The sequence below is a fragment of the Lissotriton vulgaris genome, chromosome 2_2 (genome assembly GCF_964263255.1).
Source record: "Lissotriton vulgaris chromosome 2_2, aLisVul1.2, whole genome shotgun sequence".
Taxonomy (NCBI): domain Eukaryota; kingdom Metazoa; phylum Chordata; class Amphibia; order Caudata; family Salamandridae; genus Lissotriton; species Lissotriton vulgaris.
Window position 1 is genome coordinate 216,528,827 of NC_141688.1, and position 25,223 is coordinate 216,554,049.

The 25,223-nt window shown below is 43.4% G+C and overlaps 1 protein-coding gene across 1 annotated transcript; it reads left to right on the forward strand.

Annotated features, from left to right (window-relative positions):
• Positions 1–14,110: 14,110 nt before the first annotated feature.
• On the forward strand, positions 14,111–24,630 carry FADD (Fas associated via death domain). The gene is made up of 2 exons (XM_086959571.1): positions 14,111–14,770; positions 24,250–24,630. Exons 1-2 carry the CDS (start codon positions 14,473–14,475, stop codon positions 24,519–24,521), a joined length of 570 nt encoding a protein of 189 aa, XP_086815697.1. The 5' UTR covers positions 14,111–14,472; the 3' UTR covers positions 24,522–24,630.
• The last annotated feature ends 593 nt before the right edge of the window (positions 24,631–25,223 follow it).

A 25,223-nucleotide genomic window follows, 5' to 3' on the forward strand; every position in this document is an offset into this window, starting at 1 on the left:
ATATTTGAAATGTTTGTGTTCATGTGTATTAACTGTGTGTTTATATTGTTGCAATTTTGAATTAAAATGTTATTTTTTTAATATTTTCATTTTTATTAAAAGTGATATATTTGTTAATACAAAATTCTAAAGGAAATGTGTACATTTTTATTTTCTACGTTTTATTTTTCAAGTTTTATGATATTTACAAATACTATACCTTATAAATATTTGTCATAATTGTTTTTAAGTATTATTGTTAATTTTAATTAAATAGATTTTTTTATTGATGGTTGTTAATTGATTTGGTTTGTGGAGATAAGTAACTAGTGATTGCATAGTAGTTAGTGGAAGAGTGCGCCTCTCATAAGCCGTCTCTAGAAATGGGACCAGTATATCAGCGTATGCAGGATAAAACTCAGCTAGTAGTCCAGCCAGGCCCGGAGTCTTTTTCTGTGAAAAATCCTTGATGGCTTCTTTATTGTCAGTTTTAGTTATAGGGGCTTCTAAGTCTTTTTGACTCCCAGTGATGTTAGCCTGCTGGGGTCATGAGACCATCATGGCTGGGACTGCTTTTAAATAAAGGGCATTTTTTTTTAATGCAGCCCGTTTTCTTTAAATGAAAATGGGATACATTTAAAAAAGAAAAATGAAACTTTTCGGTTTAATTTTTGTAAGGGCAATCAGTAGTCCCTGGGACAATGGAGGACAACAAAAATAAATAAATACAAGTAAGAACTTAGCTGCTGCATCTCCACTCTTCCGATCTTCAGGCTCCCCTGCAGGCAGCACAGTCTCCCATACTCCCCTGTGGCCAATGTTGACCCTGCTCTCATGTCAGGTGAGCAGCGTCAGGATTATCCTGAGCACCCTCCATTTATGCTACCACGGAGACTGGAAGCCTTTGCCTGTCGTCTCCAACTCGGCACAGGTAAGAGACAGCTTTACTGCGTTTGACGGTTTGGCCGGCCTGAAACAGCAGATCAATTTGTCATATTCACTGATAACAGCGCCCACCACTCCCCTTGTCACTGCCCGCCACCCACCCCGCTATGGCTCCACCCCCAAGCCTCGGCTTCGAGAGCAAAAATAAAATGATAATAAACATGTTTTATTACCATTTTATTTTTTACCTTTTTGAGGCTGCTGATGGGGGAGGGTAACGCTAATTACTAATAGAAAATGTAATGTAACTATTGTAGGTCTCTTCTTTTTTTTTTAGTTCAAAGAAAAATTTATTAAGATAACTGAATAATGGCAACATAATATACAGAGAGAAAACAACAGGAATAGCATGAATATTAACTGAGAGCATTATAAAAAGTGTGATGAAATAAAATGAGGGGAGGGATAAAAAAGAAAGGGAGGATAGGGAAGAGAAAAAAAGAAAGGGAGATAACAATGAGGCTAAAACTTTAAAAAGTACAATCATTAAAACTACATAACATTAGAGGCAATGCACAAATATGCAGATAAATAATCATTAATGAATAAGAAGGAACAAAAGGTTATTCAAGGGGGTTTCGAAACTTCTTGTTGAACTGGGGATAGGTGAAAGGAGCGCTTGGCACATGCATCTAGGTAGAGGGTAACGGGGAGCCATAATGCAAGCCTTTTCGGAGCCAAGGAAGTGGGATAAACAAATGCAGTATCTAGTCTGTGGTTATAACATACATTAAACCACCAAGCTTTAAAAGTAATGCCCTTGGAGTCTTTCCAATTAACAGTAATTTGCTGGAACGCAACAGCCAATAATAAATCAACAATATGAACATTTGCATCAGCGTCAATCCAAGAAGAGGAAAGTGAACCAAGGAAAATGTCAGTGATAGAAAAGGGGATGGAGGTATGGAAGATAGAATTGATTTGATTCCAGACTTTAGTCCAGAAAGCATGCGTAGAAGGACATGTGAAAAGCATGTGAAAGAGTGTGGCATTGGGGTTAGAGCAAGACCAGCAAAGGTCTGAGGTCAGGGGAAAACGTTTGTGGAGGAGAGATGGCGTGTAAAGAAGGCGGTTGTAGAGGAAAAAAAAGGTTTGCGTGAGGGAGGCTGCCCTGGAAGATTTGCGGAGTTTGGTCCATATTTTGTCCCACAGGGATGTGGGCCACGAGACACCGAGATCAGATTCCCATTGTTCCTCAACTTTGGATTTAGGCCTAGGTGACGGAGGATCGTAAAAGGAATGGTATATGGAGGAAGCTGATGGGTTAGAGCGTAGTTGAGTGTGCAGAGAAGAGACGGGAGTGATAGAGGGCGTAGTCGAATTAGAGGTAGAGAGAGAGTCATAGGCAGACATAACTGCATTTTTGAGTGGGGTGTATTTATGAACAAAGGAGGCAGGGAGAGAGAAGAGTTGACGAAGAGTTGGAAAAGGGGTGAAGGCAGATCCAGTGAAAAGTTGGGAGACCCAAATTAAACCACGCTGCCGCCAAGTTTTCCAGTAAAAGGGTTTCAATTTAATAAGAATGCTATTATTATACCAAATCGTGGTGGCGAGAAGTTCTGTAGTTGAAGACGGAGGAGCCGGAGTAAGGGCTAAAAGTAGTTTCGCGGTATGTTTATGAATTGGACTGGACAGGAATTGGGGCTTGCGCGAGAAGGATAAGTATTCAGCAAAGGTAAAAGGAGAAAGAGAAAGGCGTTCAAGTTCAGCCCATAGAGGAAGGGGGTCCGCAGGGTCTGTAAGCCAAACGGCTGCCTGTTTCAGAAGGAAAGCTTTATGGTAAGCAGGAAAATTTGAAAAGTTAACCCCACCCTCCGATTTGGGGAGGCGGAGACGCGATAAGGACATACGCGGTTTTTTACCAGACCATAAAAATACAGAGAGTATGGAATTTATTTTAGTGAAAAACTTGGCAGGAATGGAAATCGGTAAGTTAGAAATGGTGTAAAGGACAATTGGGGACAACATCATCTTAATAGTGTCGAGACGACCCCACCAAGAAAGGTATAGGGGGTGCCACCTAGAAGTAAGGTCAGACAATTTTTGAGAGCATTTAGTAAGGCATAATGAAATAGTATCTGGGACAGAAGGAGTGATGTACAAACCGAGATATTTGATATGAGCTGGACTCCAAGTGAAAGTGGATGCAGCAAAATCGGGTTTAAAGGTGAATTTGGTGAGAGGCAAGATTTCGCACTTATCACTATTGAGCTTATAACCAGAGAGATGGGAGTAAGTGTGGACTTCAGCGAGGAAAGCGGGGATAGAGACAGACGGATCCGAAAGGAAAAGTAAAATGTCATCCGCATAGGCAGCTAGTTTAACTTGCGATTGAGCAAGAGGGAAGCCATGAATGTTCGGATTTTGACGTATTCTGGATAAGAAAGGTTCCAGGGCGAGATTAAAAAGAAATGGGGAGAGAGGACAGCCTTGTCGGACGCCTCTATTGAGATGGAAAAATGAAGAAATGAGACCATTAGCGCACACCGCTGCTCTAGGGTTCGCATAAAGGAGGGATATAAGGGAAGTGAAGATAGGGCCAAATCCAAACCATTTTAACACGGAAAAAAGAAATGACCATTCTACCCTATCAAATGCCTTCTCGGCGTCCAGGGCAATAGCAGCTAAGGAACCATTGAAGCGTGGGGATTTAGATAAGACATTAAAAAGGAGCCTGGTATTGTCGGAAATAAAACGACCTTTAACAAAACCCGATTGTTCAGGACCAAGGAGATCTGGGAGAAAAGGATCAAGTCTAATGGCTAAAGATTTAGCATATATTTTATAGTCAATGTTGACAAGGGAAATCGGTCTATAGTTCTTGCAATGTTGATGATCCTTGCCCTCCTTCGGTATGATGCAGATGTAAGCATCTGAAAAGGTGCCTGAGGAGGCATCGCTGGTCTTGAAGGAATCAAGAAGGTGGAATAATTTGGGTAGAAGAAGGTTTGCAAAGTGTTGGTAAAATTCGACGGTGAAGCCATCTGGACCGGGAGCCTTATCCTTTTTAAGTGAATGAAGTGCAGTACGGAGTTCGGGAATGGTAAGGGGAATCTCAAGGGAGGTCAAATCAACAGGAAAGGTGGAAGGAGGGTGTATGCTGGATAAGAAAGTGGAAATAGAGTGAGCAGAGGGTTGAGTGCCAGAAGAAAAAAGTGCATAGTAGAAGTGAGAAAATACCTCCAGGATGTCAGCATCTTTATGTTGCAGTACTGAATTGGTATCAAAAACAGACTCCACATTCAACTTATTTTGTTTGACTTTCAAATAATTGGCGAGAATTTTCCCCGCCTTATTTTTCCCACCATAAAATTTCGAACTGGATTTCAGGAGGTACAGGGAAGCATCATCAGTGGATTGTTTATTATAATTCATTTTTGCAGTGATGAGAGCTGTTAGAGTCTCCTGAGTATGAGAGGTATAGTAGGAGTGCTCTAGGAGTTTAATCTGAGACAGAAGATCATTAGTGCGTTGACGAGCAATTTTACGTTTTGCCGCAACATGTCTGAGGATAAAATCTCTAGCAGCTGCTTTGAAAGCATCCCAGATAGTGTGAGCAGGCAAGGATGGGGTCTCATTAATAGCAAAAAATTCATTGGTGAATTCAATAAAGGAGGTGGTAAATTTGGGATCAGTGAGGAGGGTATTGTTGAAGCGCCATCTTTTAGGACCGCTGGATTTGGGTAAAAGATCAATGTTGACCAGGACAGGAGCGTGATCAGAAAAAACAATGGGACCAATCTCCGCTTGGGTAAGGGATTGGGAGATATGGTGGGAGAGAAATATATAATCAATACGGGATTGGGAGTGATGAACCGGGGAGTAGAATGTAAATTCTTTGTCGGTTGGGTGACAAAGTCGCCATGCATCAATTAATTTGTGCTGGGAAATGGCGTGGGCAAAAAGTTTATGGGATTTATTAGGAACAAATGAAGATTTGGAGCGCCTATCCAAAAAGGGGTCCAATGGTAGGTTACAGTCACCTGCTAAAATGAAATTGTCATCTATGCAATCAGTGATACGGGAAGCAAACGCTTTCCAAAAAATTGGATCTCCCCCTGTAGGGGCATATACATTAAGCAAAGAGAAAGGGACACCTTTAGAGGAAAGTTTGACAAATAACCACCTGCCCTCAGGGTCAGAATCAGAATGTAGCACTGAATGAGTAAAAGATTTGCGAATTAACAAAACAACACCATTTCTTTTGCCATCACCAGGGGCAGAAAAAACCGTACCCACCCAACCTCTTTGGAGTTTAGCAGCCTCATTATCAGTTAAATGGGTTTCCTGTAAAAAGGCAATGTCAACATTGAATTTAGCTAAATGAGAAAGTATCTTTTGCCTCTTAATGGGCGAATGTAAACCTTTAACGTTCCAAGAGACAATACGAACTGACATTAAGAAGGTATGAAAGGGGATAGTGCAGAGCAAAAGTGAAGGTAAGCCTCAAAAAATCCGAAAAGGAAAAAATGAAAAAAGGAATGAAAGTAGGAAAATGTAGAGAAGAAAACAGGCAGAGAAGTGCTAAAAGGAGAGAGCATGAGATAGAAAAATGCGATAAGAAGAGAAGAGAATCGTATTGGGAAAGTAATAGGAAATTGTTGAAGAGAGAAAATAGTAAGGAAAGGAGGAGATAGAATAGAAGTTAAAGAAGACATGTAGAAGTGACCGACGAAGGAGCAAGAAAGTGATAGAAATGATGTCTGAAGGAAAATGAGAAGATAGGATACAAAAAGAAGAGAAAAGCAAAGCGAGAGCGGTCGAGAGAAAATAGAGCTCTGAAGAACTAGGAAGAACAAGGAAATGATGAAGACAAAAACTAGCGGAGATGCAGGGATCATGTCAACAATGGAGAAAGAAAACATGGGGCAATACTTACAAGAAATGATGAGGGGTGGGTTTTCAAAGGACAGGAGACAAAAGGGAATTAATGGAGACGTGAGGATGGGGGAAAGGCCAACCAACGGAGGACAAGCTGACGGGGTCACGGGACGTCCCACCGGAGGAACATGACGGAACACAATGAGACGATCTGTGAGAAAAAGAAAAACAGGGAGATTAGAACAAGCAAACGATTAAATAACAGGAAAAAGCGTGGGATTGAACAGTTGGAGAATAAAGATAAACCAGAACGAGCTGGGACCAATAAGGACCCACAGTAACTGAGGAACCTGTGGAAAAAAGAACATAACATTATAAGAGCAACAGAATATCATAAATTCCAGGAAAGTCAGGATATACTAGCAACAGAGTCACGGTGGAAATGAAGAAGAAGGCCCAGAGAATTCCATATCAGCCGGACCGCAGGAATTGAGGAAACTGCGAAGTCGGAGAGGATCTTCAAAAGTCATAGTCTTGTTGTTATAAGTGACTTTGAATAAACAAGGGTGAAAAAGTCCATATTTGGCTCCAATGGATCGCAGTTCCGCTCTCATGTCAAGAAATGCTTTGCGGCGAGAGGCAGTAGCTTTGGCATAATCCTGGGCAATAAACAAGGTGGAATCCGACCATTTCAAATGAGGTATTGCTTTAGCTGCGAAAAGAACCTTCAGCAGATCTGTATACTCAAGAAAGTACATTATGACGCCTCTTGGCTTTGTCTCAGGAGAAATAGTGGAAGGAGCTCTACCCAGCCTGTGTGCGCGCTGTATGTTAAGAGAGGTGCCTTCAGGAAGATGCAGGAGCTTGGGCAAGAAGGACTTGAAGAAGGCGATGGCGTCAGTCCCCTCGCAGCCTTCCTTCAGGCCGTAAAGACGCAGATTATTGCGCCTATTCCTGTTTTCAAGGTCTTCCACCTGCCTCTGGAGGGTTGTGAGTCTCACATCCATATGCATCGACTTGGTAGCGGCTTCCTGGAGAGTTGACACAGTTTTTTCCACAGCAGAGACTCTGGTGTCCATTAACGACCAGTTATCAGTCAGAATTTGAAGCTTTGAATTGGTCTCCTCCATAAAGGGGCGTAATGCTCGTATTTCCTCAAGGAGAAGCTCCATGGAAACAGCAGATGGTGACTTTGGGGGAGACGGAGGATTGTGTTTCAACCTCTTAGTAGTAGTGGTTCTCGTTCCTGGCAGAAGGGGGGCGTCTATATTGAGAGAAGATTCGCAACTGGAGGAGCCCGCAGAGGCTTCTAATTGAGCCAATGCAGTAAATAACTTTGAATTTTTAACAAAGTTGCGTTTAGGGGTTTTGCCAGGACCCTCCGCCATGGTAACGACAGTGAAGAGGGATCCTCAGGAGCGAATAGAGCAGATATACACCACAGGAGTGAGGAAAGATCAACAAAGTCAATTATAGGAGGAGGTGGAGTGAAATCCAGGATATGCCAAAAGAAAAAATGAAAAAGAAATATGCGCAGTCTGAGCAAAACCAAGTGAATATCAGAGATGGCCGATCAATAAAGTTAGTAGATAGCGCAAAATGGCCGCCAAAGCTGAGGAAAGAGCTGAAAGTCGAATAAAAACGGAAAAAACAGTTCCAGAAGAAAAATAAAGTCACCTTTCAATGTATTAGCGAAGCGCGTCATTTCCTGCAATTTTGGGCTGTTTAGTTGAAGTACGCCCGCTGCAACAGGCGAAATGCGCAGTGAGCGCGCTCTTCAGTGAGGCGCCGGTAGAGGCATCAAGATGGCGGTCGCGGCGATGTCAGAGCCGCGGCCGAAGCAGAATTGGAGCTGCCGGGCGAGGACGAGGAGCCGGAGAGCAGCGAGGTACTGTTTAGATGCCTGGAGTGTTCCGCTATCGTTTGCGGTGCAGCATGTCGTTAGGGGAAGGCTAGAACCGCCAAGAGTCCCCGGTGAGATCGGAGCCTCACCCCGATGCGTCCATCCGTCTTGGGCGCTTAGCCACGCCCCTGTAGGTCTCTTCTGAAACTGTGAGTCCACACTACACATTTCGCATTTACATTGTTTACGGTAGTGCAAGAATTGTTTTATTTTTCATTATGATCCTGTTAGAAAAGGGAAGTATATTACAGACGAGTATAAGCACTTCAGAAGAGTTGCAGTTGTTTTAAGTTAATACATTATAAACTGAAAAAAGGGATATTTTGTGAAATGTATCTATTTACATTCTACACCCACCTAAAACTACTAAAACAGGCCATAAATCCCTAAAATAAACATATTCTAAAATCAAAAAAAGTCTTCTTCAGAAGAGAATTGGACAATGCAAAAAACAGACAGAGGAAACCCTTCAAACTATTAAAAGATCACTCTAATAAAATTTCCAAATTATATCTAAAATCAACAGATCAGAAATTAGTTGTGAAGGATTCTCACCCTTCTATACAGCCAAAGCCAATTCTCTGGAGATTTAGCGCTAGAACGCCACATAGACCCCCTCAATTCAAATGAGCACTACAACTAAACTTCAGTCTCAACCAGTACAGGCAATGCCCAAAAATAACGCTCTTTGGTCAGAATTCAAGTATTAAGACCACAAAGATATTGCGAACACCTTTTTGACCATAAAACCAAAAAACCATTTCAATGACCGATTTCCCCCAAAATGCTGCTCTACAATCAACCACTTGCTCATCCTCTCGTGGACCAAGATTATTAATGCTTCGCTATCGCAAGATTCATTACCAGACTGCCTAAAATCGGGGCAAGTTATTCCAATCTTAAAAAACAAACCCCTCAGACCCTAACAACTTTCGACCACTAACAAACATTCCCATGCTACCCAAAGACCTGGAAAAAAGTGTTCAACAACAACTGTACCAACACATTTCTGAATTCAGACTTCTGAACGACTGCCAATCAGGGTTCTGACCAAATCACAGTACCGAAAAAGCAATTCTACACATAGTGGATGACGGTCTTCTTGTCCTATACTGCAATGAAACTTGTCTCCTAGTACTGCTCGACCTCTCGTATGCATTTGACGTGAAAAACCATGTCAAAATTCTAGACCGGCTGGAGGAAGGGATGGAATTATTGGGCAAAATCCTAGAATGGTTTAGATCCTTCCTAAAGAACAGATTGCAAAGATTCAAGGTGAACCAAATACTATCAGCATCAACCCCTAATCTCATTGGAGTTCCACAGGGGTCAACACTATCCCCATCGCTATTCAATCTTTATGTAGAACCTCTAACTGAAATTTGACAGCAGGCACTGAGGACTGAGTACGGATGCACAACTTTATCAAGACTACCCAAGATTTCAACCGCTCCACTAAAAGCCTGTCTTAATGCGGCCACAAGACCCATAACAGGCTACAGAAGTCAAGTCAGGAGATTTATATAGCGCGCTACATACCCATAGGGTCTCAAGGCGCTTGAGGAAGGGTGGGGAATTACTTGTCGAATATCCAAGTTTTAAGTTGCTTTCTGAATGCTAGGTGGTTCTGAGTAAGGCGAAGGTGAGTGGGAAGTGAGTTCCAGGTTTTAGCAGCCAGGTAGGAGAAGGATCTACCTCCCATGGTGGTTTTGTTGATGCGAGGTATAGTGGCAAGGGCTTGGTTGGAGGATCGTAGCTGACGGGAGGGGGTGTAGAAGGACAGTCGTGTGTTGAGGCATTCGGGTCCAAGTTCGTAAAGTGCTTTGTGTGCGTGGGTTAGGAGGCGGAAAGTAATCCTCTTATTTACGGGGAGCCAGTGGAGGTTTTTCAGGTGACCAGAGATGTGTTCTTTACGCGGGATGTCTAGTATGAGCCTGGCTGAAGCGTTCTGGATGCGTTGGAGTTTTTTCTGGAGTTTTGCGGTGGTACCGGCGTATAGGGTGTTTCCGTAGTCCAGGCGGCTCGTGACCAGTGCGTGGGTGACCGATTTTCTAGTTTCGGTGGGGATCCAGCGAAATATTTTTTTAAGCATGCGAAGAATGTTGAAGCAAGATGAAGAAATGGCGTTGACTTGTCTGGTCATCGAGAGTGAGGAGTCCAGGATTACGCCCAGGTTCCGTGCGTAGTCCATCGGGATGGGTGCTTTCCCAAGGGCCTCTGGCCACCAAGAGTCATCCCAGGCGGAGGGGGAGGTGCCTAAGATGAGGACTTCTGTTTTGTCTGAGTTCAGTTTCAGACGGCTGTGCTTCATCCACTCGGCTACTTCTTTCATTCCTTCGTGTAAGTTGGTTTTGGCGGTGTTAGGGTCTTTGGTGAGTGAGAGGATCAGTTGAGTGTCGTCAGCGTAGGAGATGATGTTGAGAGTGTGTTGGCGAGCGATGGACGCAAGGGGGCTCATGTATACGTTGAAGAGGGTGGGGCTGAGTGACGATCCTTGTGGTACGCCGCAGATGACTTCAGAGGCCTCTGACTTGAATTGTGGGAGGCGGACTCTCTGGGTTCTTCCGGTGAGGAACGAGGTGATCCATTCCAGTGCTTTTCCTTGGATTCCGACGTTTCTGAGGCGCTGTAGAAGGGTGCGATGACAGACTGTGTCGAAGGCAGCGGAGAGGTCGAGGAGGATGAGGGCGACTGTGTCTCCATTGTCTAGTAGAGTTCGTATGTCGTCTGTTGCTGCGATAAGTGCGGTCTCAGTGCTGTGTTTGGCTCGGAAGCCGGACTGTGAGGAGTCGAGGGATTTGTTGGTTTCGAGGAAGGTGGCGAGCTGGTTGTTGACAGCTTTCTCGATGACTTTGGCCGGGAATGGAAGGAGCGAGATGGGGCGGTAGTTTTTGAGTTCGGTGGGGTCAGCTGTGGGTTTTTTCAGAAGGGCGCTGAGTTCTGCGTGTTTCCAGCTTTCCGGGAAGGTGGCGGAGTTGAGGGAGCAATGGATGACATCTCGGAGGTGTGGTGCTATGATGGAGTCTGCTTTGTTGAAGATGTGGTGAGGGCATGGGTCAGTTGGGGATCCTGAGTGGATGGAGTTCATCAGGCGGATGGTGTCCTCAGTGGAGATTAGGTTCCAGTCGTTAAGGATGTTCTGAGGGGGTGAAGGTCCTGCAGAAGGTTGGGTGGGTTGGTCTCCGAGCCGGTTGTCAAAGCTGTTGTGGATGTCTGCGATTTTGTTGCGGAAGAAGGAAGCTAGGGAGTTGCAGAGGGCTTGGGAGGGGGTGATGTCGTTGGAGTTGGCTGATGGGTTGGTAAATTCTTTGACGATGTTGAATAATTCCTTGCTGTTGTGGGCGTTGTTATCTAGTCGGTCTTTGAATGCGGCTTTCTTGGCAGACCGGATTAGTTGGTGGTGTATGCGGGTGGCGTTTTTGAAGGCGTCCCTGGTGCTGGTGTTTGGGTCTTTTTTCCAGGCCTTCTCGAGGGAGCGACAGAGTTTCTTCGATTTCTTAAGATTATCGTTGAACCAGGGGGCGTTTTTGCTGCCTAGTTTGATTTGACGTTTTTTCAACGGTGCTAGGATGTCGGCGCTGATGGATAGCCATTGGGTGAGGTTAATGGCTGCTTGGTCAGGGTTTGAGGAGTGGGCGGGGGGGTTTAGAAGAAGCGATGAGGAGATCTGGTCGATGGTGATTTTGTTCCAGTTTCTTCGCAGGGTGGGTTGAGGATGGTTGTGGATTGTGGTCTTATTGTAGATAAAGTGAACGCAGCTGTGGTCCGTCCAATGAAGAGCTGTGGTGTGACTGAATGAGACATGTTTGCTGGAGGTGAAGATGGGGTCGAGTGTGTGACCTGCAATGTGGGTGGGGGTAGTGACAAGTTGTTTGAGTCCGAGGTTGGCGAAATTGTCCAGAAGGGTGGTGGTGCTGCTGTCATTGCTCTTTTCCAGGTGAAAATTGAGGTCTCCCAATAGAATGTAGTCTTCGGAGGGGAGGGCATGTGGGGTGATAAAGTCAGTGATGTCGTCACTGAATTGTGCACGGGGTCCTGGTGGCCGGTAGAGGAGGGTGCCTCTGAGAGTGGTCTTGGGGTCGGTGTGGATCTGGAAGTGGAGGTGTTCGGCGCTGGCAAGGTTGACGTCTGAGCTGGTTGATATGCGGATGGAGTTCTTATGGACGATAGCGATGCCTCCTCCTGTTTGCTTGATGCAGTCCTTACGGATGATCTTGTATCCTTCAGGGATGGCAATGGTGATATCTGGGGCTGAAGAGGCATTCATCCATGTTTCTGTTAGGAAGGCGACGTCCGGTGAGAAGGTGTCTAGTAGATTCCAGAGGTCGATGGCGTGTCTGTGGACCGAGCGGGTGTTGAGCAGGATGCATTTAAGGTGGTTGGTATCTGGTCTCTGTTTGGTGTTGGTGGATGAGGAGTTGGTTTTGGTGCCGTCGAACTTGCAGGAGTTGCAAGAGAAGGGTCCATGGGTGTGTCCAGGAGCGGCTAGGACGCAGTTGGGGGAGCGGCCGAGGTTAAGGGCTAGGAGGGTGGTGGCATCGTACGTGATGCGAGTGGACTGGGCATTACGGGAACCAGGGGGTCTGGCGCTGGGCGCGGTCCAGGCGCGGACGGGCGTAGACGGGCTTACCTTTGGCGCACCTTCGGCGCAACTGGGGCGCGATGGCTGCGCGTAAACACTGCGCGCAAATGCTACTGGCATATGTGGATAGTGGGAGGGGAGGGGCGAGGCAGGCTCAGCTGGGAGGCGGGAGCGTGTTGGAGGGACGGGCTTGGACGTCACACTAAGCAAATGGCTGCAACAATAACAACTTTAAGCAGGGAAAGGTTGGGGCGAGCAGTGGAGCGCTATTACTGAAAAATTGAATGACAAATAATAATGCTGAGTGGTGGACGCTATGATGGGCAGCACAAAGCCGCTGCTATGAGCAGAGCACGTGAAAGGTATAAAGCGCGCTACGATTTTAACACAGTGAAAATAAATTACAAAGCAGCGCTGAGGTCAGATCACAATTAAATCACAATGCGGCGCAGTGATATAGTATCAGGAAAGCAAGCACAGAGCACAGAGCAAAGCAGCGTAGGGATAGCGCTACGATACCCAGGAGGACAGAGGGGAGCAACTGGATCTGCACGAGTCAGGACGGTCACAGCTCTCGGAGGGGGTGGGGTCGATCTGTTCTATCTGTGGGAGTATGACCACATCACCCCACATCTGAAAGCGCTTAACTGGCTTCCTAACGAAGCAAGAATCCAGTAAAAGATGGCATGTTTCACACACAAAGTGATACACTACAAAATGCCACGATACCTTCTAGATCACAGACTATGTTAACACAGATATATCTCTAGTAATTGTTAGGACATTTATGTATGTTGCTTGCGGGCAACTAGAGCCAAATTTTTTGGGGGGGCTGAAAAATATTTCGGGGGGGGGGGGGCGTATTCTTCCAACCATAGACAGAGTGACTGAAAGAAGCGGTGAAAATACAACAAAAGCCTAATTTACAAGTAAATGGTCTTTTAGAGACCTGTGAAGTACTCGGTGCGGCTGCAATTAGATGGTCGCCAGACCGCAAAGCTATGTCAGCCTAGGCTGACACACACACAACGGGTGGAGGGATGGGGGGCTGAAGCCCGTGAGCCCAATGGGTGTTGCCCGCCTGGTAAGTTGTAGTAAGCACAAATGGCCCAATCTAATAATTTACACTTGTTACTGTTGCTTAAAGGTTTGTGCCAAACCTCCCATTGAAAGTCCTTGGTTATGGAATTGGGAAACGCTCTGATACCCTAATATTCATGTTCACGCTATATAAAACACAGAATAAATAAAAACATGGACATGCCTGGTCTGCTTGACTCGCAGTAGTGTCACTCAAAGTGTCACACCTAAGGAATTGAAATGTCACACAAAGCTTACTTAATACTTGGAAATGTCACACATAAGCACCGTGAAAACTTGACAGCTATGACGCTCTCACCGCCCATCTTACTTCAAGTGAAGAATGAGCACCCTGCTGCCGTAATCTTAGAAAGATTACTTTTATAGAAGGCTTTTTTTTTACTGCAGTGGATTACTCGACTTCAACTTTAGCGCCGACGTGCCGCAAGCGGCTAATAAGCGCTTTATAAAAATTAGTAACATAGCATAACCAGTGGATTAATAGACGGCAAATATCTAAACAGTCTATTAGATGAAAGCGATCAACATTTTAAGTATTTTGCCTATTATTGCTTTTCTCAATGGAGAAATGGGCGGACGTATGACAAATTGCTCCAGGAATGCAATTTGAAAGGGCGGGTGAAAATATATTCTGAGAATGTTGGGAGCAGCGCTGTCTCCCTATTTTTGAGGACAACTCGCCGCTCGACACGCCGAACGTGATCTCGCGCTGCCACCTGCTGTCTGTACAAGAGAACAGTCACTTGGGAAGGGTGAAAAATAGCTACGATGACGTCATCAGAACTTCCTGGTATAGCGCCTTCCGTACTCAGATTCTTGAAACAGTCACCTTGTGACCTTATGCGCTTCTCTTGTGGCCCCCTCGAGAGGTTACCCTGCGTCAAAATCATCCTGCCTTTCTGTGAGTTTTCAAGAAGCCGTTCTACTCTTGCGAGTAAACTTTCGATATCAAGCAGCGTAGCGAAAGCGAAACTAAGACAGAACTTCACGAGGTTTGCATAACAAACCGTGTTTGTGTAGCTTGGGCCGTTGTCGAGAAACACAGCCAAGAAAAGGGTATTTTGCCTGGATTCTGGCCTTTGCTAAGTCGTACAGGTTATACAAGTTTTTGTAGGGTTCAGTTTGAACTTTCTTTTAAATCATGGATTCGCTCTTATCTTTACTGCACAAATTCTCCATCAATTTATCCCAGAAAGAACTCGAAGAACTTAAATTCCTATGCCGGGAAAAAATCGGCAAAAGGAAGTTGGAAAGCGTGAAGAGCGGAGTGGATCTCTTCACGGTCCTGCTCGAGATGAAGGAGGTCTCGCTCGATCACCTGGACGGGCTGCGGCGACTGCTGAGTGACATCAAAAGGGAGGACCTGGTGGAACAGCTGGACGCGTTTACAGAGAATGGATTCGACGATGCTGGCGACCAGCCGGATCCACGGGAGAGAGGTATTTTTATTTATTTATGCATTTTTATATAGCGCGGACTTTACCCGAAGGCGTCAGAGCGCTTCACATTAGGAACAGAAATGAAACATAATGAGAAACATTACAGAAGAGCAGATTACTAAAACATACGTTACTTACATAAGGTAATAGTGACAATTGTGAGCAAACAGAAAACATGAGGTAGTAAAAATTGTGAGCAACCAAAAATACATGAGGTAGTAAAGGTAATAATGACAATTGTGAGCAAACCAAATACTTGAGGTAGTAAAAATTGTGAGCAACCAAAAATACATGAGGTAGTAAAGGTAATAATGACAATTGTGAGCAAACCAAATACTTGAGGTAGTAAAAATTGTGAGCAAACAAAAATACATGAGGTAGTAAAGGTAATAGTGACAATTGTGAGCAAACAAAATACTTGAGGTAGTAAAAATTGTGAACAACCAAAAATACATGAGGTAGTCAAAAGTGCACACGAGGAAAAGTGACAAGTGTGCAGTTATAAGAGAAAACAGAGTATAATTTGAGGTATAATACTGCAATAAGTGCTAGGCACAAGAACAGGCGTTATGTAGGCAAGGTGGCACTTGTGCAAGTATCAAAGGTAAAAACATGTGAGAGGTAGCAACCGTGTGTTACAAGGGCAAAGTGTTGTGTGCATGTTACAAAAGGGCACCGAACACAAGTACATGGAGAATACTGCAAAAAGGCAGACACTCCCACCACAGGAAAACACTGGGAAGGCACTCCCATGGTCATGGAAAGTAGGCTGCTTTTTAAAAAAATATATTTTATATATATATATATTTATCGTTTATTGTTTTTTTATTTTTTAATGCAAAAATAACAATTGGTGGACAGAATGCAGAACAATGTCATATATTTTTAAGTGGCACGTTCTTTGTCTCAGAATGTGTTAAAATGCTTTATGTGCTAAGCATTAACATACAAAACAATCATAAATAAAAAACATTCTTGTGCAACATGATATATAGACAGCAAGAAGGTGGCCCATCTATAGTGATGTTAGAGTTAGATTTTTAAATTAAATGCAACTTATCACCCATGAGGGTGTCCGGGCGCTGGCCATGAACATGGGGGGATTAAGGGGCATATCAGCAAAGCCAGGCGATAATTATCGCTGAGCGCACTTAGCTCTAGGATAATTATCGCCTCCTAACTTAACCTCCTATCGTGGAGATAGCGTGATATCAGCAACGCATATCTCCAATGCGATAGGAATCCGAGTGTCAGTTGGAAAACAGTGTGATTATTGCTGGAAATCCAGCGATAATTGCACTGCAACCAGCGATACCTTGCTGATAGGGCAGGGTGTTCTTAGCCATGTATTCCACCTCCCATTGGATTACATGGCTAAGTCTGAAAATTATCAGACGTAAAAAAGCAGCGTTAACCGTGGATAGTACTTCTATTTTTGTCTCTAACAGGGTTAGCGTGAAGCTTCATAAAAGGAGAACTGTCGCTTAGCGACATTTCTACTATTATTTTGCTCTGGAACGCCCAAAGGGAATCGTATTGGAAATGGGTGCTAACATTCGATTTTGCATGTTAGCACCCTGTTGTTGATAGGGCAATATTTTAACTCCGCTTCTTTGGCTTTTAAAGCCAAAAAAGCGGAGATGCCCCTAAGTGATTTGCCCAGAATCACAAGATGTTGAGCCAACGCCGAGACTCAAACCCGATCCCCATCCCTAGCACCAGAGTCGGCAGATCTGGCCAGTGCGGCAGATATGGCCAGTTTCCCACATCCTAGTTTGCTTACTTGTGGTGGGGTAGTTTGCAGAAGGGGAAAATTGTTGTCCACACCATTACTCTGAGTTTCTCATCCTAACCCTGTGACGTGGTTTAGAGGAGACCCTGCCTCTCTGCAGAAACGCTAAAGAGATGCACAAAAGTATATTCCTTTCCCAATCCTCTGCTGCCCTGTATAATGGCCCTTAGGCTATCTCACCTTCTGGTGCCCCTGCCAAAACCTGAACATTAAAGCAACTGTGAGTAGAGAAGAAAGGAGTACTGTCAGGGACAAGGATAATGTGATTACTGCATGCGCGGCGGGTAACATTGTAAGTTGTGGGGTGAGAGTAGTGCCCCACCAACAGAGACAGGTACTGTGAGAAACCAGCAATAAGCTAGTTATACTGAAAAAAAAGAAATACAACATATCGAAAATAGCTAACTCTCTTAGGGAATGCAAGATTACCTGCAGTACATAATCATTTCTGAAGGAGGCCCAATGGTGATTATAGATTTTATGAGTAGACAGCCTTCTGGACTCACGAACCACAACTGCAGGTAATCCCATATTCTATAATCCTATCATTCAATCTCCACAGTGACAAGCACATTCTCAAGCGAGACAACTGTAATGGGTAGGAGCCCGAATAGGGAACAAGCACATCAGAAGCAATGCTTTATTTGTAAAGTAATAAGTGTCAGTGCTCAAAGTGATGCTCGGACACCCGCGACTTCCTGGTCTAGAATGGTCCGGGGATAATTCTCTGGTACCTCAAGAAACAGGAAATTAGATTTAGCATTACCGGGAAGAGAGGAAAGGCAAAGAGATCACCCCTTCACAGCAGACTAATTAGGGCATTCAAATCTAGTAGCAACATTTCTTGGCTGGGCATGGGTGATTCACACTCGCACTTTGTTAGGTAATGTGATATAATGAAATATGGCTATCATGTCCACATTGTTTTATCAAATTTTATGAAATAAGCAAGTGTTTTATCTGTATAGTGTTTTCGACTGTCAATTGTTTAATAATTATTTTATTGTGATTTTTTTTAGATGTAGTATTTATTGTATGGTGATTAGGGAGGTAATGCTTTTATGACAAAATGTCGAATAAAGCTTTGAAATTGAATTGAATTGATTTAGCATTACCGGGAAGAGAGGAAAGGCAAAGAGATCACCCTTTCACAGCAGACTAATTAGGGCATTCAAATCCAGGAACAAAACTTTCAAAACCTTGAACAGTAGACAGGGACAACATTATTGACCTCAGGATTGCAAAATCATCTTTATTTCATAAGAAACACAGGTAAACTTGCCCTGAACTATGTTGACTTAAGCTCCTTCATGTTAAGGAAATTTCCCAGCTTCTCCATCTTCCTTATGTACTGAGCTGAAAGAGACTCTATTATTGCCCCGCAACCTTATTCAGTGGAGCCAGAATTACTGGCTGCAGAGCTGCAAGGGGAAATCCCTTTTCTAAGGTAACTGGGAATGTACAGAGCGAGATTCCTGTACAGTTACCTGTGTTGCAGGAACCCTGAACTCACAAAGGCAAGTGGCTGGTTTCCACTAATTTAGAATGTGTCTCAATGCTCCATTCTGGTGCGGATGGGCCCACGGAATGACAAAGATTATAGAGATCTAGGAGGGAATCACATAGCAAGAAAAAGAAGTAAGGTACAGAATATTTAGGACAGAATGATTAAATGGCTTCTGTAGAAGTTAAAGTAATTTGTCATCAGCGCTTGGCTTCAAATCCATCTCTGAACAGGAGCTGAATGGAGAGCCATCACGGACGTCAAATATGTATACACTTTACCGCCATGGTTTGAGAGCACAGATACCATTCCAATTACTGTCTGGAACAGAGCCTTGATAAATTGGAGATGTTTGCTAGGTACTTCCCTATATTGTTTCATGTCGACCAGAAAACCTTTGGAGTCCAGTAGCTTGAGAGCATACACCACATTCACTGAATACTGGTCTCTTGAATATCCTTGGAAAAGCCAGTCATATAACTTTAGTTGGATGACTAGTATATTGTGAAGGAGAGTAACCATCAGAGCCAGAAGATTGAAAGACACTTTTGGGTAAATTTCAGAATGAAAGGAAGGGCCTCAAACTAAAAGGGAAGAGACAAAAAGTAAACTCCCTTTCATCGGTCATCTTTGGGAACAGGAGAGATGGGCCTCTTGCCCAAGAGAGCCTGACTTCTTGACTTGCGGACCTCCTGCTTCTCTGGTGTGTGGGCTGGGATGTGACGTAGGGACCAGAATCTGGAGGCAGCGTGAAGTACTTGATTTGGTAGCCATCTTGAACAGTAGATAAGTCTTGAGCGTTTTAATTGTCCAAAATGTAGTAGTCGGGTATATTTATGTTTAGTTGAAGAATCTGAAGAACCTTTAGATGAGGATTCTCACTTCTTTACTCTAAAACAACTTGCCCTCCCTCTGAAGTGAACCTGAGCAGAGCTATAGCTACAATGGAAATACACCTTGGATCTAAACGAAGATTTAGATGATTTTAGAAACCCAGAAACCAAAGTAAAAGGTAAGGGATGCTTTCTATTTTTTAAGGAGTTGCAGAGAATATCAACTATTTAGGGCCCAGAAAGCAGACAAAGAAAGGAAGACAAAAAACAATACATTTCTTAATAACTTCCACCTTCCAATCCCACGTCCACACATGACACCCAGCAGCAATGACCACTCCAGAAGAAACTTCTGTTATAGCTAGTGTCTCAAAAGAAGATGCACCAAAAATCGTTTCTGTAATGATTGCCTAGCAAATACATTTGCAGTCTTTATCTAACAGTAAAGAAGTAGAAAGAGTCTGACAAAAAGAATATGTGTAAGGTTTCATGCGCTGGTTAAATCTTGAATAGGCTTTTTGTGGGGGCCCATCCACCATCCTGTCCTCTATGTCAACCAGAGCTGCATCCTTTGTGACTACCATTAATCTGCCTGCCAAGTTCAGAAGCATTTCAACCACAGACACAGAAAGAGGACGGTCTGAATCTATGGGATACATTTCTGTTAAGGAATGAGGATGGTGGCTGTCTCCATTGTGTGCCGCTCCTCTAAAACGGAATCTTTAAAATCAGGAATGATAGGCAAGGATATAGGAGAAGGCTAATGAAATTGGGTAAAGAGAATAGAACTACTTGAAGAGTCTTTTCCATTTGGTAGGCACTCCCAAATTCTCCCTTAAAGTCTCTTTATCACCCTAAATCCCTCTAGGGTCTGGCAAACTGATTATTACGAATCCTCCCACTCATCATCAGATGACTAGGATCCAGGAAATTCCAATAGATTCTAGAAGAATACTTGCCCTCCATGATCAACACAGCAGAACACACTTTGTAGCAAAGCGCACCAATAAAAACCAGCCAGAATCAGAATTGACCTGAAAGAGTGACATTATTGAAAGTACTTGTGCTCCCTCTTCACTTGCCTGGTTGGCTTGAAACCTGGAAAAGCAGGATCATCATGATCAAGCAGAGGAAGAAATGTGCAAGCAGAGGTAGCCTCATTACAGATTGTAATCTGCCTCTACCACAACTCGGATGGTAACCGGAGGTATAGTGCCAATGGTGCTGTACTGAATTCCCCCAAACTACTGACTGTCAATTCATCCCAGCTGTCCAGAGAAGAAGATCACATTATGGTATAAAATAAGACTACTTGGCAGACAAAACAAGCATTGGCAATTCAATATGTCTCGCATTTGCAGGAGTTTAAGCAATTTGCATTGTATATGACAATGCCTTTTTACTTATCTGTTTTGCTAATTAACACATAAATAAAAGCCATTGTCATTTACAATGCCAATAACACAAACTCTTGTAAATGTGAGACCTATTCATAGAAGAGGCCGCCATTATCCCGTGCTGCTTGGAAAGTGAAAGCACGCATGACGTGCCGAATGTTGCAGGAAAACATGTCGTGTCTGCATTAGGAGAACCCCATTAAAGAAAATAGTGCCTACAGACTAAAGACAACAGAAGTAAAAGGGCCAGTTCTCATGAAATGTTACAAAGTAAAACCAGGTGGTACTAAGGAGGGACTACCTACTATTAATGTATCAGAAGTCAGCATTTACAAAAAGCCATGTGCAATGACACAAGCCAAAGACAAATATTGACGGAGAGGGGACGATGCTTCTATTCCATACTCCAATACAGCATGCAGCAAAGGAGAGCATGCGCTGCCCGGGCTTGACCTAAAACACATGTGGTTGGATGGGATATTTGTCCTTATATATGGTAGTATGGGAGAAGGAAAGTGTTTTTTTTCTGTTGGTATCCTTTTAAGGATGACTTCAAGGAGGTGTGGCCTCCATTAATTTAAGACCTGGTATGAGGAATATAAATGAGGGGGTAAAGATAAAGTTTCATGTCTTTTTGGGGTGGTTCGATGAGCATATGGTTTTTATGTGGTGAAGAAGTGAGAGATGGCGATATATGTCCTCTACCTTGCCTGCTCCTTCTTTAAACTTGCAGTACATGTTACTGACAGCGGCGTAATGTTGGAGCACCCATTGGAAGTTGTTGTGTGCTACCAAGGGCCTACAGTGTGGCAGCATTGCAGACCCACACACCACTCTAAAGATCCCTCACAACCAAACAGCAGTCTACTGATTTAATAGCTTATTGCCAGTGTGGGAATGTGTGTGGTGTACTCCCAACAATATCAGGCGACTTCATAAATGCAATAAGATACATCAATCATCTTGACCCCTCCCCAAAACTCTACCCACCATCAAACCCTAGTCCTTCAGTCATGCCTTCCATAACATATTAGTCACTAGCCTCATACTCCTCACTTAATTGCTGCAGCCCCTTGGCTAAAACATAAGTCTCCTAACTCCTTCTTAGCGTTCTCCTTAAAACAAGCTACATCATTTGCAAAATGTAACCACGCCTACAACATTCGTTTAACTCTCACAATTCTATATACATTTTTGTCTAACGCCTGTGACCAAACTCATGGATTATCTTGTACATTTGCACATCGAAAACAGTCTAATACTCCTCCTTCGTCTATGGCATAGATTAACCCCTTCGAAGCTAATGACGAGCTGGGCTCGTCATGGCGCTTACCTGCCGTGCGCGGATGACAAGGCCAGCTCGTCATGATGTATGGTGTTTTATATTTTTTAGCGCAGGACGGGAAAACGCCTAGCAGCCATGTGGTTAAGACCACAAACAAGCATTGAATACCTTTTCATAAAACCTATAATGTTAAATCTTTTTACTCCCATTATCTCCTATCATGCTCTTGAAAAACGTCTTAAATGCTGGACAAGTTTAACTGTTAAGTAAATGGACAACGTCTCAGTTCTGGAAAGAGCATTACTGGATTCACCCTCTGTCTGTAGGATAGCTGGATTCCTCTAATTTGCGTATACCTTAGACTATAGACTCTGGGGCCATGGATCTACACTTAGAAGGGAACCAAACTCACATTAGGTACAAAGCCAAGACACAAAGCATTTGCTCTGGACCACACGTCTCTCTCAGTCAGGTTAGCTGATAAGCCAGGGAGGTGCTATACCACCATCAAAGCATCAGAGTGAAATGAAGAACACCAAAATTGGTGCAGAAAGGTAGTGTGCTCACCAGTCAAAATCAACACTTTGCTTACATCAACATGTAGCAATAGATTTTGGGGCATCCCTCTCCTTCTCTGGCAGGGAGATGCTGTCCCTCTATCTCTAGACTCCTTAGGCCTGTTGGGGGCTGGTAAGGTGGATAGCAGCTACGCCTCAGGTTAACTGAGTTTCCCCAGTGCACTCCGAGCTTCTTTTTAGTGAGTAAATGGGGAACACTCTGATCCACATTCTATAATTACCAAAAGCAACAAGGCTGACACAGGTCTTTGTACAAGATCTGGGCATTACAGAACGTGCACTGTCCCTACTGTTATTCTGCCTCAATGATGGCTCTCAGAGGGTATTGTTAAATCCTTTCTATTCAGATGTTTTTCCCTGTCTTGTGGAGTGGCACAGAGCTCCTCTCTGAACCATACAATATTTAATCTGCATGTATCCCCACTTGCTGCCATTATTCGCGTCTGGGATGTAAGTGACCTCCTGCACTGACCACACCCAGATTATTGTGTCGATTGACAGGAAAACTGCTGCTACAGCAGATAATTTGTCTCAATATATGTGTACGGTAGCTTATTGAATGACAAGACATGTCCTTAAACTCAACTCGGTAGTAAAGCGAGGAGTTGCTCTTTGGGATGCAAACCTCGATTTGCACTAGTAAGTGGTGGCTGAAAAGGCACTCCTCCCTCCCCCGATTCCAGTTCCGTTGATCCTGGGCATTTAACTCTTTCTGAATGAACAGGCCAGTCGCACTGTTGTGACCTGCTCTTGGATTATGAGGAAGCTGAAGAAAATCTTTCCTTTTTTCCCCTTTGGCGGTGCGAAAGCAGGTCACTCTTGCGTGGGTCATGTTTGATTGGACTATTGCAATTCCCTTTACTTGGATTCTAATACCAGTGTCCAGGCAAAACTTCAGGTATGTTCAGAATGTGCTGGCAAGAGCTATTCTTGACATTCCTAAGCACCAGTCAGCTGCTCCTGGGTTGTGTGATTTGCATTGGCTTTCCATCAGAAAGCTCATTATGTTCAAAGCCATTTGTATTGTACATAAGGCTCTCTATCTTCCAATACCAGCTGGGATTAAAGATATCTTTCATCTGTACATCCCAGGCAGAAATCTTCGCTCATCCCGGCGCATTATGGTCACTGTGCCCAGGGATTGGAAGAAGAGATGGGAGGTTAAAACCTACTCTATGGCTGCGGGTAGACTCTGGAACTCGCTTCCTCAATCTCTGACGAAAATCATGGCACATCTGCCTTTTAGAAAGGCACTCAAGACTTGGCTTTATACTATCTTGACAGCCCTTTAGACTGAGAAGGATGGTTTGTCTGACACTTATCATTATCGGATAACCATGACTACAGCGCCTTGATGCCAATGGGTAAATGCTAGGCTTTATAAATTTACATCAAATCAAACTATACAAAAGACCTTGCAATGTACTACCCTATATTCTTCATCATTCGCTCGATTATGTACTCCTCACTTTTCACTCATGACATACCAAAAGGATTTTAAGTAGTAAATGTAAGTTAAATACCAATACAACCAAATGTATACTAGTAACTCATCTTATCATAACCTTGGAAGAAAGCCAGGATGAACGCGCCATGAGGCAAAGTTAATGATTGAAAGTACAGGATACATTTTTTATTATCTGTGATGTGAAGGTATAAGAATATTAAGAACACTGCTTAGAATAGGCATTTGCAGCAGGGTTTGGGTGTCTTTTGGGGTATGATTAGGAGTTATGTGATATAAAATGGGTAATTACTTCAACCCATTTTTCATGCAATATTTCTACATTTTAAAACATGCTTTGACAGGCTGTTTGAAAGTATATTGTCCAAAACTTGAGCTCTCACAATTTGTCCTGGAGCTCCAGCAGCTACTAGTGCAAACATTGTTGTCCATTGTGCCATTTAGACTAAGCTTGTTGTAGGCTTAGTTTAAATGGCCTCATTAATCTTTCATTCTAAACTTATTTTTTTAAATAAAAGGAGAACCCTGTTAAAAAAAACCCAAAGAGATTAAATGAAGGGATATTCCTTCGCATTTTGATTTTAGGAAACACCACTAATGTACATATATATCTTTTCCCTTTCAGAACAATTGGCTGCTGCTTTTCATGTTATATGTGATAATGTTGGAAGAGACTGGAGAAATCTGATTCGCCGACTAAAAGTCCCAGAGACCAGACTTGATGGGATCATCGCTGATTATCCCCTGCAAATGCGTGAACAATTGATGCAGTCTCTCAAAGAGTGGCAGAAAAGGAAAGGTGCTAATGCCAACGTGGCAGAACTGCTGGCTGCGCTTCGGGAGACTAGGATGAAGCTAGTAGCAGATATTGTAGAAGAGGAGTTGTGTAAACTTTAGATCACATGCTGAAACATTTGGAGATTTGATCTTAAACTCCATACCTGACTGTGCCAACATACCAGATTTATACAGTAAATAAATGATTTTCTATGACAAAAGAATTTAACGAGGCGTCATGATAGATGAGCTTTGAAAAACTGTCTTGACGTTAGAAGTAAAACATACACCTACAGTCTCAAACGTGCGGCATTCATCTAAATCTAATGTGGCCCATCTAATAAATTATGTCACAATGTGTCTCGGATATTATCAGATGATTTTTTGGAGTACCTGTTGACGACTGTTAGTGATGTTTCTCATCCTCATATAATACAAAATCTCTTATTTCTCCTTCCTCTCCGAATGTCTTAGCCCTAGACACTATTTTCTGTCTCAGGTTCTTTGTTTTTATTTCCCTTCATGGTCTTTTTTCCTTTTTTCTCTTAACTCTTTTCCACCACCGTTTCTTTCTCCCTCTTCTCTCGTCAGAAAACTCTTGTTTACCTTTGTCCTAGCCTCACCCCTCTCCTTCACCCTTATCTTATGACCATTTCTGTTCTTTACCCTTGTTTCTTCTAACTTTCCCTATCTCTATTGCCCCTGTATGCTCATTTTTGCCTCTTTTCTTATTGCCATTCTCCCGTGTTCTTCGATCCCTCCCCTCACCTGTTTACCATCCTTACATATTCTTTCTCTATGTTTTGTTTAACATTTCACCTC

Bases quoted from the DNA above. Each gene is read 5' to 3' on its own strand.
- FADD (XM_086959571.1), top strand. From the start codon at position 14,473: ATGGATTCGCTCTTATCTTTACTGCACAAATTCTCCATCAATTTATCC. The intron at 14,771-24,249 runs GTATTTTTATTT...TTTCCCTTTCAG, and splicing joins GCCGGATCCACGGGAGAGAG to AACAATTGGCTGCTGCTTTT.